General features: G+C 42.4%; 2 protein-coding genes across 3 annotated transcripts; one reads left to right on the top strand and one right to left on the bottom strand.

Moving 5' to 3' along the window:
* Positions 1-232: 232 nt before the first annotated feature.
* Positions 233-5,300, top strand: LOC129847629 (protein boule-like). Of its 2 annotated transcripts, XM_055915385.1 has the most exons (12): positions 233-550; positions 639-682; positions 1,554-1,706; positions 2,289-2,380; positions 2,514-2,568; positions 2,968-3,043; positions 3,492-3,652; positions 3,959-4,042; positions 4,360-4,407; positions 4,512-4,640; positions 4,895-5,002; positions 5,142-5,300. In XM_055915385.1, exons 2-12 carry the CDS (start codon positions 665-667, stop codon positions 5,298-5,300), a joined length of 1,083 nt encoding a protein of 360 aa, XP_055771360.1. In that variant the 5' UTR covers positions 233-550; positions 639-664. The 2 variants fall into 2 exon arrangements, with proteins under 2 accessions (XP_055771360.1, XP_055771358.1); XM_055915383.1 differs by having other exon boundaries at positions 233-682.
* Positions 5,301-7,743: 2,443 nt separating this feature from the next.
* Positions 7,744-13,712, bottom strand: LOC129847631 (MOB-like protein phocein). Its single transcript, XM_055915386.1, has 8 exons — positions 13,575-13,712; positions 12,374-12,436; positions 11,948-12,048; positions 11,787-11,829; positions 11,363-11,449; positions 10,996-11,075; positions 10,657-10,768; positions 7,744-10,215 (listed from the first exon to the last, which is right to left on the bottom strand). The coding sequence occupies exons 1-8, from the start codon at positions 13,632-13,634 to the stop codon at positions 10,081-10,083; spliced, it is 681 nt and encodes a 226-aa protein (XP_055771361.1). The 5' UTR covers positions 13,635-13,712; the 3' UTR covers positions 7,744-10,080.
* Between the last annotated feature and the right edge of the window lie 1,163 nt (positions 13,713-14,875).

The following is a 14,875-nucleotide window of genomic DNA, read 5'->3' as shown; positions in this document are numbered from 1 at the left end:
GCCTAAATGTTTTGGTATGTTTGCTAGTTTTCTTTGTAGAATATTTGTGCCAAAATGTTAATAATACGATAATTGCCACGTTCAGTAATGCACACATAATGTAAATTAATGTAGGAATTAACTGAAATTGTTCAATAAAAACGGTTTTCATAAAAACGGTTTTCTCCCGCCATCAACGTTGTCATTGGGGACTGGGAAAGTGCCATTTTGACAAGTTTTGAGGGCGGCAGAGCCTCGAAGAGCGGGAAATAAAACCGAATTAAACTAGCTAGCTAACCTGCGACTCCTCTAAAGTTTCCTACCTTTGGCACATGGAAACAAACTAACAATAATCTATAGATACATGTTTCTCTGGTTAAATACAACTGTAACAATAGAAATGTAACCAATACTTGCCCACCTATGAATATGAATGGTTTAGGATCGACTAGCTCAAACTGGCAAACGCCAGATATTTTTCCTTCGTTCATACTGCAGCTAGAGCGGGACTGGTGTTGATGATTCTGATGCAAGGTCGGCTGTACCTGGCTGTGTGCACTTCGCTTGCAAGGTGTTTTAACTTTAGTTGCCATTGTCTTGCTGTTTAAGATTGGATATAACCCTCAATCAATTATTTGTTTCCACTTTACTTGTTCAAGACATCTAATTAAGCACGGTGTCTACAATGGAGAACGAAATAGCTGTAAGTTACCTTCACGAGCGTACTAACTTTACTTGCCATCTTGCTAGTTAGCTAAAATGAATATGTTGTAAAAAAATATATATATATTAACGTTACATCGGCTAGCTAGCAAAGTAGCTAAACAGATAAGTGTTATGTTTGATTGTGTCGGTATATTTAATTGTGATTCATGTAACAATGTGGGTTGCCAATACTACAATTATATAAATTAATGTTATATATGCAGTAAGTTAAAATGTCACTCTTGAATGCTAACGATAATTGTCTACCTATCACTAATGTTAGCTTCCAGTGCATAAAGTTACCAAGGTATTTAGTTTAGCTAATTTATCTAGCTAGCTATGTTAACTAGCGTTATTTCTGTTCAGTTATATGTCGCTTGATATATATAATGTATTCCAAACCAGAGTAAGTTATGTTGTAACTCGTTTATTGGTAAATGGTGATTGATCTTGCATGTTTCTCCTGATCGAAAATGTGTTGGCTGATTCTTGTTAGCTAGTAGCTAGCTAACTAGCTAAATTCTCTCCTAAACCTTAGCCTAGCATTGTGCAGTTTCTCATGCATTTCTGTGAGCCATATTATAGGCTTTAAAAAGCAAAAGGTCACTCAGGGTTGGCTAGTTATCCCCAGCTCTAGACAAAATAAAAGTGCATCTACAAAGGCAACCTCTTTTCAAGGTGCAGTTGGCCCCAAGAATACAGTTGTAGAGACAGTTTGTTTTGAAAGATCAAAGGCTTACAACATATATTTTGTCTTAAAGATATCAAACAATATTGCTTTGTAAAATAGCTAACTTTTGCTACATTATCAGAATTTCTCAGCATTGGTGAGGATGGCCAATCCAGTGATGCTCTTGTTCTGTTTCAAGGTAATCTCAATCTGCACGCAGACCAGCACTCCCTCTCCTCCTCCTACTCCAGTGTCTCAAGACCTCAGCAACAACACCTCTCCCTCTCACCATGCCCCACGCTTTGGCACCATCATCCCTAACCGCATCTTTGTGGGAGGCATTGATTTCAAGGTGAATTTTGTCTCTTTCTTTACTTTCATGCCAGCAGCATACCACCCTGCATATCACTGCTGGCTTGCTTCTGAAGCTAAGCAGGGTTGGGCCTGGTCAGTCTCTGGATGGGAGACCAGCTGCTGCTGGAAGTGGTGTTGGAGGGCCAGTAGGAGGCACTCTTTCCTCTGGTCTAAAAAATATCCCATTGCCCTGTGCAGGGTGCTGTCTTTTGGATGGGATGTTAAACGGGTGTCCTGACTCTCTGAGGTCATTAAAGATCCCATGGCACTTGTTGTAAGAGTAGGGGTGTTAACCCCGGTGTCCTGGCTAAATTCCCAATCCGGCCCTCAAACCATCATGGTCACCTAATAATCCCCAGTTTACAATTGTCTCATTCATCCCCCTCCTCTCCCCTGTAACTATTTCCCAGGCCGTTGTTGTAAATGAGAAGGTCTTCTCAGTCAACTTACCTGGTAAAATAACGGATAAATAAAAATAAAAATAGGGCCTCCTGGTTTTGTGACCTAACTTTACCTTTTTGCTGCTGCTGCTGCTGCATGTTACTGGAGCATAAAAATGGGGTGTTATTTTTGTGTGTAGACCAATGAGAGCGACCTGAGACGCTTCTTCTCCCAGCATGGAGCAGTGAAGGAGGTGAAGATAGTGATTGACCGTGCTGGGGTGTCAAAAGGGTGAGTTCAGTTAAACTGTAGATGTTCTGCCCCACAGACTGGATGACACCTGCGATGATGTTTATTAAATAAGGTATGGAAATGTAATCCAGGGACACTGTATCACTGCCTTGTGTTTGTGTCCATCCCACAGATATGGCTTTGTTACCTTTGAGACGCAGGAGGATACAGAGAGAATCCTTCATGATGTGAGTAACTAAAAGTACACTCTTTGACAAAACGGTTCCAAAACGGTTCTTCGACTGTCCCCATAGGAGAACCCTTTGGTTCCAGGTATAATCATTTTGGGTTACATGTAGAACCCTCTGTGGAAAGGGTTCCTCGTGGAATCCAAAACGGTTCCCATATGAGGATAGTCGAAGAACCCTTTTAGGTGCTAGATGGCACCTTTAGAGATATGGGATAGAAACGATACACTACAAATCTTATATCTCCTTCTGGCGGACAGCAGCTCAAATTCACATTAGATCTAGCTCAGTCCATCACCAGTAAAGTCATGGTCATGGGTAGTAAATGTTCAGTGTAAAGTGATCTGTCTCAATCTGTACCGGATACCCCCTGTCCCTCTGCCACCACCACATCTCCAGGCTGACAGACTGTGCTTCCGGGACAAGAGGCTCAACATCGGCCAGGCCGTCCGCAAGCAACAAGTGGGAGGTCACCGTAAGTAACAGAGCGCCGTAGAGCAGGGGTAGGTCACCCTGGTCCTGAAGTGCTTTAACCGACCTGGAAGACCAGGTGTGTTGAATTTAGGCTGTCACTGAACTGATCAATTAGCTAATTTGGTCAGGTGTGGTGCCTAGATTGAACAGAATCCTGCAGCACCTCAGGAACAGGGTTGTCTTACCATGCTGTAGATGAGTGACAGCTGAAGCAGTAGGATTACATAGTGGTGGAAATAACTTTTTCAACACGTTTGTAATGCATCATTGAACATTTTAACTATCATACCATATATTGTCTTATCTTGATCGTGGTGGGTGGGGACTAATGTGCTGTTGCACTTGTTGGCTTTAAAATTCTGAATCATCACCTGGGATTGAGTGTCGATAACATTTGCCTTTGTACATAACCTGGTGGTTGACTTGTGCCTCCTTCCTCCTCCACTCAGCAAACAGCTTCTCTGTGTCCAGCCATACTCCTGCCATGATGCCCACCCCCTGTGGAACCATGTACCTCACCACCTCTACGGGGTACCCCTACACCTACCACAACGGAGTGGCTTACTTCCACACCCCAGAGATGAGCCCCTCCGCGCCCTACCACTGGCCTGTGAGTCCTATCCTTCACTCAGCCATGTGCTCATGCCACATTTTCCCTGGTGGTGAATGAAATGTGCATTCTACATGACAATTTGATTTGATTACACAGCAACGTGTGAGAATCATAGAGACTATCGATCATGTTTCATCCAGGAAACAGACATGACATACTACAGTGTTTTAGTTATTTTATACAATGCATTGCTTTTGATAACATCTTAAGTTATTGTACATTTGCTTTTTTGGAGTAAAGATACATGTTATTTCTTACATGGCTGGTGTCCCGCATATTACATGTGCGTCTATGTCCTTGTAGTCCCGCTCAGTGCCTGGCTCTCCAGTCATGCTGACCCACCAGCCTCCACCCATCTACCAGCAGCCGACCTACCATCACTACCAGGTCAGAGCAGACTGTCCTGGACCGTCTCACCACCACCATTACAGCTCAACTGACCAGCCTGATCCCAGATCTGTTTGTGTTCTATAGGCAATGATGTCCATGACCATAGGAGTTGGCAAGACAGCACAAACAGATCTGGGACCAGGCTAACTGTAGTCACCAGTACAGCATTATAAGACATCCATTGTAAATACTGGTACCTCAGGCACTGAGAGCCAAGTCAGCTGTTCAGATGTAATGCTATTGAGGTGTTATTCCAGGAGAAAGCTGGTGTATTCCTGGGTACTGATCTGTTTCCTATACTCTGTGTCCTTCAGGCCCCTACACAGTGTCACCCTAGTCACCTGCAATGGAACGTTCCTCAGGTAAGGAGATGGGCTTCTTTGCTCTTCACCTCTATGTTTGTGAGTGGGTTTTTATCAGAGGCGAGGTAGATTCTAAATGTCAACTAATTGTGTGTGTATGTCAGTCTCCAGTGCCCTCCAGCCCAGTGTTGTACATGCAGCCCTCTGAGCTCCTGTACCAGCCCATGGAACAGCCCAGCGACGGGGGCTGTGTCCAGCCTGCCATGCCCCTCATAGAGGCCCCCATCCCAGAGGTTGATAACATCCTGACCTGAGTCCTGTTCATTACGCTCAAAACTGAGAGAAAAAAAACTACCTTGGTCCAATAAGAAAGGCACATTTGTATTGACTGTTTCAAAAAGTTTTGCCACAGTACGACCTACTGAACACAACCATTTTGTAGTTGCCTCGGTCAGTGTACTATTTCCCATATGCTACTTCATAGCGTTAGCATTAGGTGACAGTTGATGTATAAAACCGTACTCAGTGCTTACTTGTTTTACCACAGCAGCAGTTCATTGACCACATGGTGCAACCAGCCTACAATCACACGTTATACTACCCACAAAGTCCAGGGGGGATGACACCTGTGATGATACAGCAAGAACCAGGAAAGGTACCAGTTATAATGCCAGTATAAACTTATTATGACATCATATGATAATGCATGCTAGAGAATCATCTTTATTGGTCTGTTGTGATGAATGACTGTTGAAGGATTGTCATGTGTCATGTCTGTTACGTTCCCCATCTAGGAACAGAAGTTCCACGCCATGAGGCGAGGTTACCCCTCCTCGCCGGTCACCCTGAAGCCCAGGTACGGACGCAACCCGCACTACGCCCACCTGCGCAAGGAGTACCGCCCAGAAATCACCACTGACCCCTCCCCTCCGCCCGCCACCGAACCACTCTAGTAGAGGTCATCCACGTTTCCTTTCAGCCAATGAAACGCCCATCTCCTCAGGCAGAAAGACCTACTTCTCAATCTCTCCACGCGCTTCTCAATCTCTCCATGACCCTGTCTCCTCCAACCCTTCACCCGCATTATATTATTCAGTCCAGACAACTATGTGCTCGCTGAATGTTCCATTTTTTATCTTTGTAGTATAATTGTATGTAATATTCTATCATTTTAGCTACTAAAAAGTACTGTAAGCACTATGATGTAAGTGCTCGTTCTATCACTTCCGGACTGTGAAAAAGTGCATAGTTTTCTCTGGTGTTTTTTCCACAACTCAGGGAGGGATAACTAGCTATTGGTATTGTACTGTTTAACTGTTTCATAACTAACCTAATGCATGATTGAGCTTAAAGTTAAGCTAAACAATCTTTTGAAACAAGAATGTTCCTCCATTGGCATCTGTGTCAAACTTTTGCCATGTAACCGTTCAGAGTATAGAAGCAAAAGGGAACTATTTCCTGGTACTGCTTTATGTATGCCTATTGGCCAATCACAAGTTTTGTGTTTCAAATTAGCTATTAATGCAAAGCAACAAAAAAAAAGTCGAACAAAGATTACTGCCAATATTGGTTAAAAGCTCTCTATCTGCTATTGAGCATGTTTTATCTCAATGGTATTAGAATAGTCAAGATTACTGTCTTTTTAATGTGACTGCAATACATGTTGGAAAATGTATTTAAAAAATAATTAGGCTGCTGTCACAGAAGAGGGAAAATAGATCCCTAGAGGGTTAATCGTTACATAATTCTCCAACTGGATGAAAAAATACATAAACAGGAGATTATTTTATGCGTTTTTATGTATCTCATGTTTTCGAGAGCGGTTTCATATAGATTTTGCTGTGATTGTGAGTGTCTAAAAACGATGTGCCCTTCAAGTGAGGGGTAACATCAAAATAACTCTGTCCACAGGACGGAGACCACAAATAAAGTACAATGAACATCAGTCAAACAGATTCACATGGTCTCACATCGGCTTTGTGTGACGGCTGGGACATTTCAAGATTGGAAGGTCAACAAAGTCAGCTCTTTTTTTTGCCATTCTTTCCTGCCTGTAAATGATTCGCCTCATCTTCATCAACTTCAATCACCCTTGGTTCAGTCATGAGTCACCCATGGTCCACTCAGGTTTACACGGTTTGGTTTCTTTTTATTTCCTGCATCCTGTCTTGGTCTGCTCCCATATTGGTTATGCAGGTATCCTGTAAAAAAAAAAAAAAAAGTTTTATAAATTGTATTCTATAACTGATAAGCTATGGGTGTCAGAGTTGAGGTTTAACTAAAGAATTTATGGCATCACATATTTCATGTAGGCCTATTTTTTTTAAATAATTATTTGAATAGCATGTACTATGAGGTGTCTGATTTTGTTTTGTGTGAACCGCTATTCACTTTCATTTCATGATCTTCCCTGTAAAAAAAGATATATAATCAGGGTAGAAACATCTAGAATTTTCCACGACGGTTAACAATTGAAAAGTTATGCCGTTTTGCTCTGAAACATACTTGTTTTCTTGTTGAGAATTTTGATCATAGTGAAAGTCAATGCCAGAAGAAAACAAATGACAGAAGAATTTCATTAGTGCTCCCACGTTCTGTTAATTTAACATTAAAATAAACTTTTAGGTAAATTTGATCAGTTACTAATAAAACAGAATCAAAGTTTGTTTTGAAATTAGATCATTTTAGGGAAAGTATTTTGTTGTATTCCAAGCATGCCTGTAGTTTCTCAAAATGTTAAATTTGAATAAACATGTTTTACTCTTTACATATTTTCATAGCACCACATTGTCAAGTCAATGTGTCTTGCCTTTTAAAACATAAATGTTTAACTATTTATTACAATGTTAAACATTTGAAGTTGAGTTTGAGGATATTCCACCTCCCCATTTCTTCCCTTCCTCTACTTACTGTAATCCCATTACTCAATTTGAGGAGCAGATCAACAATGCTGGGCTGCCTCTAAAAAATGTCAAATATTGTTTTAGAGTCAAGATGTGTTCCCTTCGTCTACCCTTTTTATAAATGAGGCTAAGTTGTCTTGACCTTCCAGTTAGGATTTTGTTTTAACATGTATGTTTTGTATATAGTTCTGAACACTAGCTAACATTTAGATGTTGATGTTCTTCTGCACGTTACATTGTGCCTTGTTCTTTCCGAATATTGGGGGGAAATGTTTAAGACTTGTGTTCAGAAGTGGGTCGTCTTGTTCGTAAGAATAAAGTCTGAACCGTTGAGCAGGATGGATACGTCCGTGTGTCATTGAGCCCAGGGAAACAACCCGTTATTAAAAAACCTTACTGATGAAATGGAAGCCGGTTTGAAAACATTGCACTTCTGTGAAAATGGGAAGACTACAGGTCACAAATGTACAATAGGAATAAACATGGCACTCAATTGTAAATATATCTGATATTTTAATAAGAAACAGTGAATGGATATCCACCAGGGACAAAATGGCAACACAGTCAAACACATCGTTGTTGTGTTGCCTGAGTAATAGTTCATCACAATATAGAAAGTGAATGAGACATACTTGTGCTTCGAAAACCTAAGGCATTTCTGAGTAGCTGTCATTAATTAATATTCACTAATAAAACATCAAATTCCTTTCTTTTAAATAAATACAGTGAGAGATTGTTGCCCTAAATGGCATGAACATAAAACACCCCGCGTCCCCTTCTATAGAAACAAGTTATTAGGAAAGCAGTCTTTGTGTAATGTCAAAGATGTAGGAACTCTGGCCCAGTAAACAGGCTATCCTGCAGCAATGTTGCAGTTTTTGGCTCTGGGTTGAAGCTTCCCCTAGGTGCAGATCAGCTTCCCCTAGGTGTAGATCAGCTCCCCCTAGGTGTAGATCAGCTCCCCCTAGGTGTAGATCAGCTCCCCCTAGGTGTAGATCAGCTCCCCCTAGGTGCAGATCAGCTCCCCCTAGGTGCAGATCAGCTTCCCCTAGGTGCAGATCAGCTTCCCCTAGGTGCAGATCAGCTTCCCCTAGGTGCAGATCAGCTTCCCCTAGGTGCAGATCAGCTTCCCCTAGGTGCAGATCAGCTTCCCCTAATCCTAACCTCAGCCGATCTAGGATCAGCTTCACTTCCACTAGTCTTCAATTAATCATTAATCACCACTTCCTTAATCTAGGATGGAAGACTGACGTGGTGCTATATACAGTAGTCAGAAATATTGGACTATTAAATACCTGTTATGTCAACCTGTATAATGTAGGCTGTTTATTAAATACCTGTTATATTAACTTGTAGCTCTATATTAGACCAGAGTTCCTGACACCTAGAACACAACAAAGGCTGTGTTTACACAGACAGCCCAATTATGATCTTTTGTCACCAATTGGTCTTTTGACCAAGCAGAGCAATTATTTTGCCTATAAGAATTTGGTTGCCTGTGTAAACACTGCCTAAGGACCAAACAGAAAGCACATGATAAAGTAACTAGCCATGAGTGTCTCACAGTTTATCAGGTACACCACCCTGTTCACCAAAATGATTCGCTCCTACAGACAGTGAGTCACTTGGCTGTGGCTTGCTCTATAAAGCAGGCAGACAGGCATCGAGCCATTCAGTAACTGTTTGATTGAATGCTAGAATGTGTAAAACTAGCGACCTAAGTGACTTTGAGCGTGGTATGATTGTCTGCTAGGTGCGCCAGATCCAGTATCTCCGAAAGGGCCGGCCTCCTGGGATTTTCACACACGACAGTGTCTAGAGTTTACCGCGAATGGTGCGACAAGCAAAAAACATCCAGTCAGCAGCAGTCCTGTGGGTGAAAACAGCTCGTTGATGAGAGGTCGAAGGAGAAGGGCAAGAATCCTGCAAGCCAACAGGCTGGCCACTAACTGGCAAATAACGGCACAGTACAACAGTGGTGTGCAGAACGGCATCTCGGAACGCACAACCAGTCGATCCTTGTCACGGAGGGGCTATTGTAGCAGACGACCACACGGGGTTCCACTCCTATCAGCTAAAACAAAGAAGAAGCACTAGTGGGAACGCAATTACCAACACTGGACAATTGAGGAGTGGAAAAACCTTGCCTGGTCTGACGAATCCCGGTTCCCGGTTCATGCTGACGACAGAGTCAGGTTTTAGAGTAAGCAGCACGAGTGCGTTGACCCATCCTACCTGGTGTCAACGGTACAGGCTGGTGGCGGTGGTGTACTGGTGTGGGGAACATTTTCCTGGCACACTTTAGGTTCCTTGATACCAATTTAGCAACGATCGAACGCCACGGCGTATCTGAACATTGTTGCTGACCAAACCCAATAGAGAGAGCATCTTTGGGATGATGTAGACCGGGCTGTTCGCAGCATCAATGTACCGCCGTCCAATCTGCAGCTACTGCGTGATGCCATCCCGTCTGCATGGACCGACATCCATGTGGAACGTTTCCGACACCTTGTAGAATCCATGCCCCGAAGAATTCAGGTTGTTTTGGGGGCAAAGCGGGGTCTGACCCGGTACTAGATGGGTGTACCTAATTTACTGGCCACAGTGTGTATTGGTTAGTCATTTAACCACAACAATGTCTTGTTCACTGAAACGTACAAGCTAAATTAAATTAGGATGTTCATACAATATTGAAAATATTCTACTTAAAAACGGGTGATTTTAGTGTGCTTTTGAGAGTATTGTGTGGTTGTGGGTGGGTGTGTGTGTGACAGCCATGTGTTTGAAATAGTTTGGCAGGGTGTAGCAGATCCTCTTCAGATTCCAGTCCTCAGGCGTCGTTCTCGCCCTCTGCTTCGTTAGGGTTAGTCTCATCCTCCATGATGGGTACGATCAGGTTGTCCTTGGACATCAGGTTGTACTTCATCACGAAGCGCGTGAACCGATGACACAGGAACGTCTCGTTCTGGAGAGGGCAAGAGCATTCGCTTTACTTTTCCTATATATAATCACAACAACATTTCAAAATCCAATGCTAGTTGAAAGCTGTAATCACTGGTAACCAATACACCAGAGTCAAATTATATTAAGTACAATGTGACAAGTATCATCACAATCACAGCTGAATCTATGTGAAACCTGCTGGGGGTAAGAGTTAGGACGGGATTCAATCTGATCAAGCATTGTAGCACGCTTAACATGTAAAGGTCATTTCCCATTGAGCCGACATATGCAGCGTGAACCGTGAATGTGATCTCGGCAGCCGCTGGAACATCCGACAGCGCGGGATCAGATGGAATCCCAGCCGTAGGGCTAGGTGTTGGGTTAGTGCTTTAAGTACAGTATGTACATGTGTAATTACAATTCACTATTCACAGGAATAAAGACAGTCATAGAAAATGCTTACCTCATACTTGTCAAAGATCTGACGATGGTGGAAGTAAGCGTGGGAGAATATCCTGTAGATCCGTCGACAAACTGAACCCAGTTTCCCTACAGAGGACTCTTTAATGCTCACTCTACCATAGAACAGAGACCAAATCAGTTCACAATCTATAGACAGCAGCTTCATTACAACGCTTACAGCAAATGTAGGTAGCTGCATAAATCAGTACGATGCGAATGATCAACTGGATGAAATGGTGTTAAATAAAAAAACGATTGTGATTTGTGTGTGAAGGGTGCTGGGGGTTAATGAGAAAGTTAAAGTCACAGGAGACATAGGAACACGGTAAACAGTTGTTACCTGCTAGGGAAGTACTTGTTACTGTTGAGGAGGCAGGCGGCGCCGTCCAGAGTGTGTCTGGTGTAGTCGATGGCTGGACACTGCAGGAGACAGCAAACACAACAACAGGCTTGAGTACCAGCCATGATACAATGATGACTATAATGGTGTTATTAGTTCTGGCATGGTGAATGTTCGGTGCCAGAGGACAACTATCTTGTAGTTGGTAAAAAATGTATGCAAGCATGACTAAGTCACTAAGACTAAGTGGCTTTGGATAAAAGTGTAACTGGTTTATATTAGTATTCTATTCTTATACCAGGGAAAGGGGGTAGGAACTGGATGAGGGATCTGCCTCTACAAATGCTGTGGGCAGAGAGGACCTTACCTCTTTGGGAGTCTTGTGTGCAGCACAGAGGAAGATCCACTGCTCTGTTGCCGTCATCTGGGTGCATGTGTCTGGGTGGCATTCTCCCTGTTAACAGACAGAGTACATGTTAGCAACAGACTTACTGGACGTTACCACACCAACAAACACAGTGTGAGAAGAATGGATGTTCAACATGATCTTCCTGAAGCGCTATGTCACAGGCCTGGGCAACTCCAGTCCTCAGGGGCCTGATTGGTGTCACACTTCTTCTCCTTCCCTAGCAAACACAGCTGATTAATCAAATGTCATTCTCAACTGAAGATCATGATTAGGTGATTATTGGAGTCAGGTGTGTTAGCTGGGGCTGGAGCAAAACTGTGACACCAATCAGGCCCCCGAGGACTGGAATTGCCAGTCCTGCTGGTCAATTGTAAGAGCATACCTGTAGTTTCACAGCAAGTCCGTTCAGCTCCAAACAGAACTGCCTAAAAACGGAGGACACGAGACAAGACCAAATGTTAAAAGAAGGATGTGTTTTCAGCACCAGTACACATTTTGGATGTCCACATGACTTTCTTCTAAGTGGTAAACAGCAGCCACTACCTGAGGTGTTCGTACTTCCAGACCCCTTCATCCTGACCCTCTGGGGGCTCCAGGATCTTGTCCATGTTGGAGCAGTCTGTACGGATGTTCTGTTGGATGTACTGAGAAGAACCACAGACTTTAGAAGCAGAACAGAACTGTATTAAATAACTAAGCCATTCTACCTCAGCAACTCAAATGGCAGAATAGCAGTCTGATTGTTGTCTACACTTGAAAGATTTCAGTTTCTCTGATATTTTGGCTATATGCAACTGCTCAAACCATACTGGAGAATGTAACAGAGAACTGCCCATACAGATCAACCCTAGCTACGTAGCTAGTAGAATGCCTGATTAGACTTCTTCAATTAACCACGGTGTCATCATATTCAAATGACTCAAACAGTAAGATATTTCAAACATTATAACAGAGACATCTGACTCCCACCTGCTGCACAGCCAGTGTGCTGTCCATCTCCTCGAATGACTCATCGGGCCAGTTGTAGAAGTCCTGTGGGCATACACAAGACACTCAGCAGGGCAAACTAACTGCACTGATTCAGCTGACAAAAAGACCTCGCCAGCTAGCTTATCTGTCTGGTAAATGACTAGGTAGCTACTAGCCCAATATTGGACTAAAGGAGCCTAACATTACTCCTTATAGTCCAAGGACCTTACATGTTCTGTTTAAAGGACGAATTGGCTCTGAAAGCTAAATACTCCATCTAAACATGAATCCATTCTCAATTGTGGTACAGTTCTAGAAACATAAATCCCTCTACGATCATGTCACATCAAAATAATTTCACAAATGCAAAATATGGCTTACTGTACACCAGTGAAGGCTGGTGGGAGGAGCTATAGGAAGGGATCATTGTAATGACTGGAATGTCATTATGCCATTCCAATGAGGTCCTCATAACTCCTCCCACCAGCCTCCACTGGTTTAACCTGTTAACACAGTTACAGTGGACAGTATTTTCTCAGTGACATGTTTGTGGTCTGTCTTCAGTTTACACACAGTTGTTCAGAGACGCAGAGATAGCTAATTAGCACAGGTATAGAGACCTTAACAAGCGTTGTACAATGGAAATATGTCCATGTGGTACACTAACCTTTTAAAGATGTGTATCAATTTAACATGTTTGTTGTTGGTTTTTTTTACATTAATTCTCTTCGATATGAAAGATAAGATCGTTATGTTTCCAAAATCGTACTGCAAACTATCCGTGTTAATGTTCAGACCGAGTGTCGCGGCTTTTACCAAAACTCCCACCTACAGAAGAAGCCTTCATCCAGTGATTTATGTGTAATCTAATGGCACTGAGAGTCATGATTAAGGGCGAGGTAGTTAGCTACTAGATAGTTACCTGTAGATTCGATTTTCAGAACTTCAGACAATTGACAATACAAACAGGCATCGTTTGATAGCTGTAACCTACACATATCTTATAGTTCCTGACTTTGACTGGCTAGCCAGCTGGCTGTATGTAGCCTCGCTAACTAGCAACATTAGCTAGTTAAGTAAGCTAACGTTAGCAGCTGACAAACGGGCCGTCAAGGAAAGGATACAAATGTGCCCAAGTAAAAAATGCAAGACATGAGCATTGAACACACTAAAATTAAACCATGTTGCTAAAATCTTGTACCTTTTCTTTAGTCCCTGGTCGATTCCTCCTCATAACAGCTGCACCCTCCGCCATGACCATCTCGACTGGAATCCGGATGTTGCCAAAGCTGGAGGAAGTGTCAGATCGCGGTGCAAGTAGCCTATCTTCGTTCAGTAAAACAATAAATTGCGGGTTTGATTGAACTTCAGGGGTGTATTCATTAGTCGGATTCTGTAGGAAAAACGTTTTAGAAAAAGAAACCATTTAAACCAAATAATATAACATCTAATTGTATTTGTCACATGGGCCGAATACAACTGGTGTAGACTTCACCATGAAATGTTTACTTACGAGCCCTTCCCAACGACACAGAGTTTAAAGATAAAGTAGCACAAGAGGAATAAAATAAAATACACAACAATGGAACTACAGTATATACACAGGGAGTACCAGTGCCAGATCAATATGCAGAGGTACGAGGTATCTGAGGTAGATATGTACACGAAGGCAGGGTAAAGTGACAAGACATCAGGATCGATAATAAGAGTAAAATAAAGAACAGAGCACCAGCAGCAAATTATCAGTGTAGAAGTGTGTGTTTATGTTGTGTCGGTCTCTGTGTGCGCGTGTGTGTGTGTTAGCCTATGTGTGTTAGCGTATGTAGTGTATGTGAATGTGTGTGGGAGTGTCAATGTAGTGTGTACGTGTATATTTAGTTTACCGTTTACTATTGGAACTAAACGGAAACAAACAGAACAAACGGAACGAAACGGGGAGGGACCTACTTGATTTTCTCCAATAGAAACTCTCTTTTCGTTGCAAAACGTTTTCCGTTTGGAGTGAACGGTTTCCGTTGCAAAACGTTTTGCAACAGACCAAACGTTTTGCAACCGAATCCGACTAATTCATAAATCCTCTCTTATACACATACCAGGTATATACCAGCAATGGTGTGTGTGTATAAGAGAGGATGTATCAATGTATACTTGATTTAATTCCAGCTCTCAGATCCACACGGGTGGGAGAACTGGGTGTATTCATTATTTGGATTATTTGGATCAGTGAAAATAGAAAATAAGAATAATATTTGTTTAGTTGTGGAAAGCTATTAAATTGTTCTCAACATGAATATTTTGAGTGAAAAGAGGGGGTCATTTTGACATCAATGTATTTATATTTAAGAAAACAAATGTAGTTTTCTCTGTTTATTGGCTCCTTTCATTTGATTGATTAATACTGTTGAGTCTTTTTAAATTCCCAGAACACACTGTCGACCACACTGCTGACCACACTGCTGACCACACTGCTGACCACACTACTGACCACACTGCTGACCACAC

Source organism: Salvelinus fontinalis, unplaced genomic scaffold (assembly GCF_029448725.1).
Source record: "Salvelinus fontinalis isolate EN_2023a unplaced genomic scaffold, ASM2944872v1 scaffold_0901, whole genome shotgun sequence".
Lineage (NCBI taxonomy): Eukaryota > Metazoa > Chordata > Actinopteri > Salmoniformes > Salmonidae > Salvelinus > Salvelinus fontinalis.
The sequence above is the reverse complement of the archived record's forward strand: the minus strand, read 5'-3'. Positions and strand labels throughout refer to the sequence as shown.

What these genes read in the sequence shown, in the direction of transcription:
- LOC129847629 (XM_055915385.1), top strand. An exon ending in TGGGAGGCATTGATTTCAAG is followed by an intron (nt 1,707 to 2,288) that starts GTGAATTTTGTC and finishes TTTTGTGTGTAG; the next exon opens with ACCAATGAGAGCGACCTGAG. An exon ending in TGCAATGGAACGTTCCTCAG is followed by an intron (nt 4,408 to 4,511) that starts GTAAGGAGATGG and finishes TGTGTATGTCAG; the next exon opens with TCTCCAGTGCCCTCCAGCCC.
- LOC129847631 (XM_055915386.1), bottom strand. Translation starts at nt 13,634, where the DNA reads ATGGTCATGGCGGAGGGTGCAGCTGTTATGAGGAGGAATCGACCAGGG. An exon ending in GACTTGCTGTGAAACTACAG is followed by an intron (nt 11,450 to 11,786) that starts GTATGCTCTTAC and finishes GTCTGTTAACAG; the next exon opens with GGAGAATGCCACCCAGACAC. An exon ending in AACAAGTACTTCCCTAGCAG is followed by an intron (nt 10,769 to 10,995) that starts GTAACAACTGTT and finishes GTTCTATGGTAG; the next exon opens with AGTGAGCATTAAAGAGTCCT.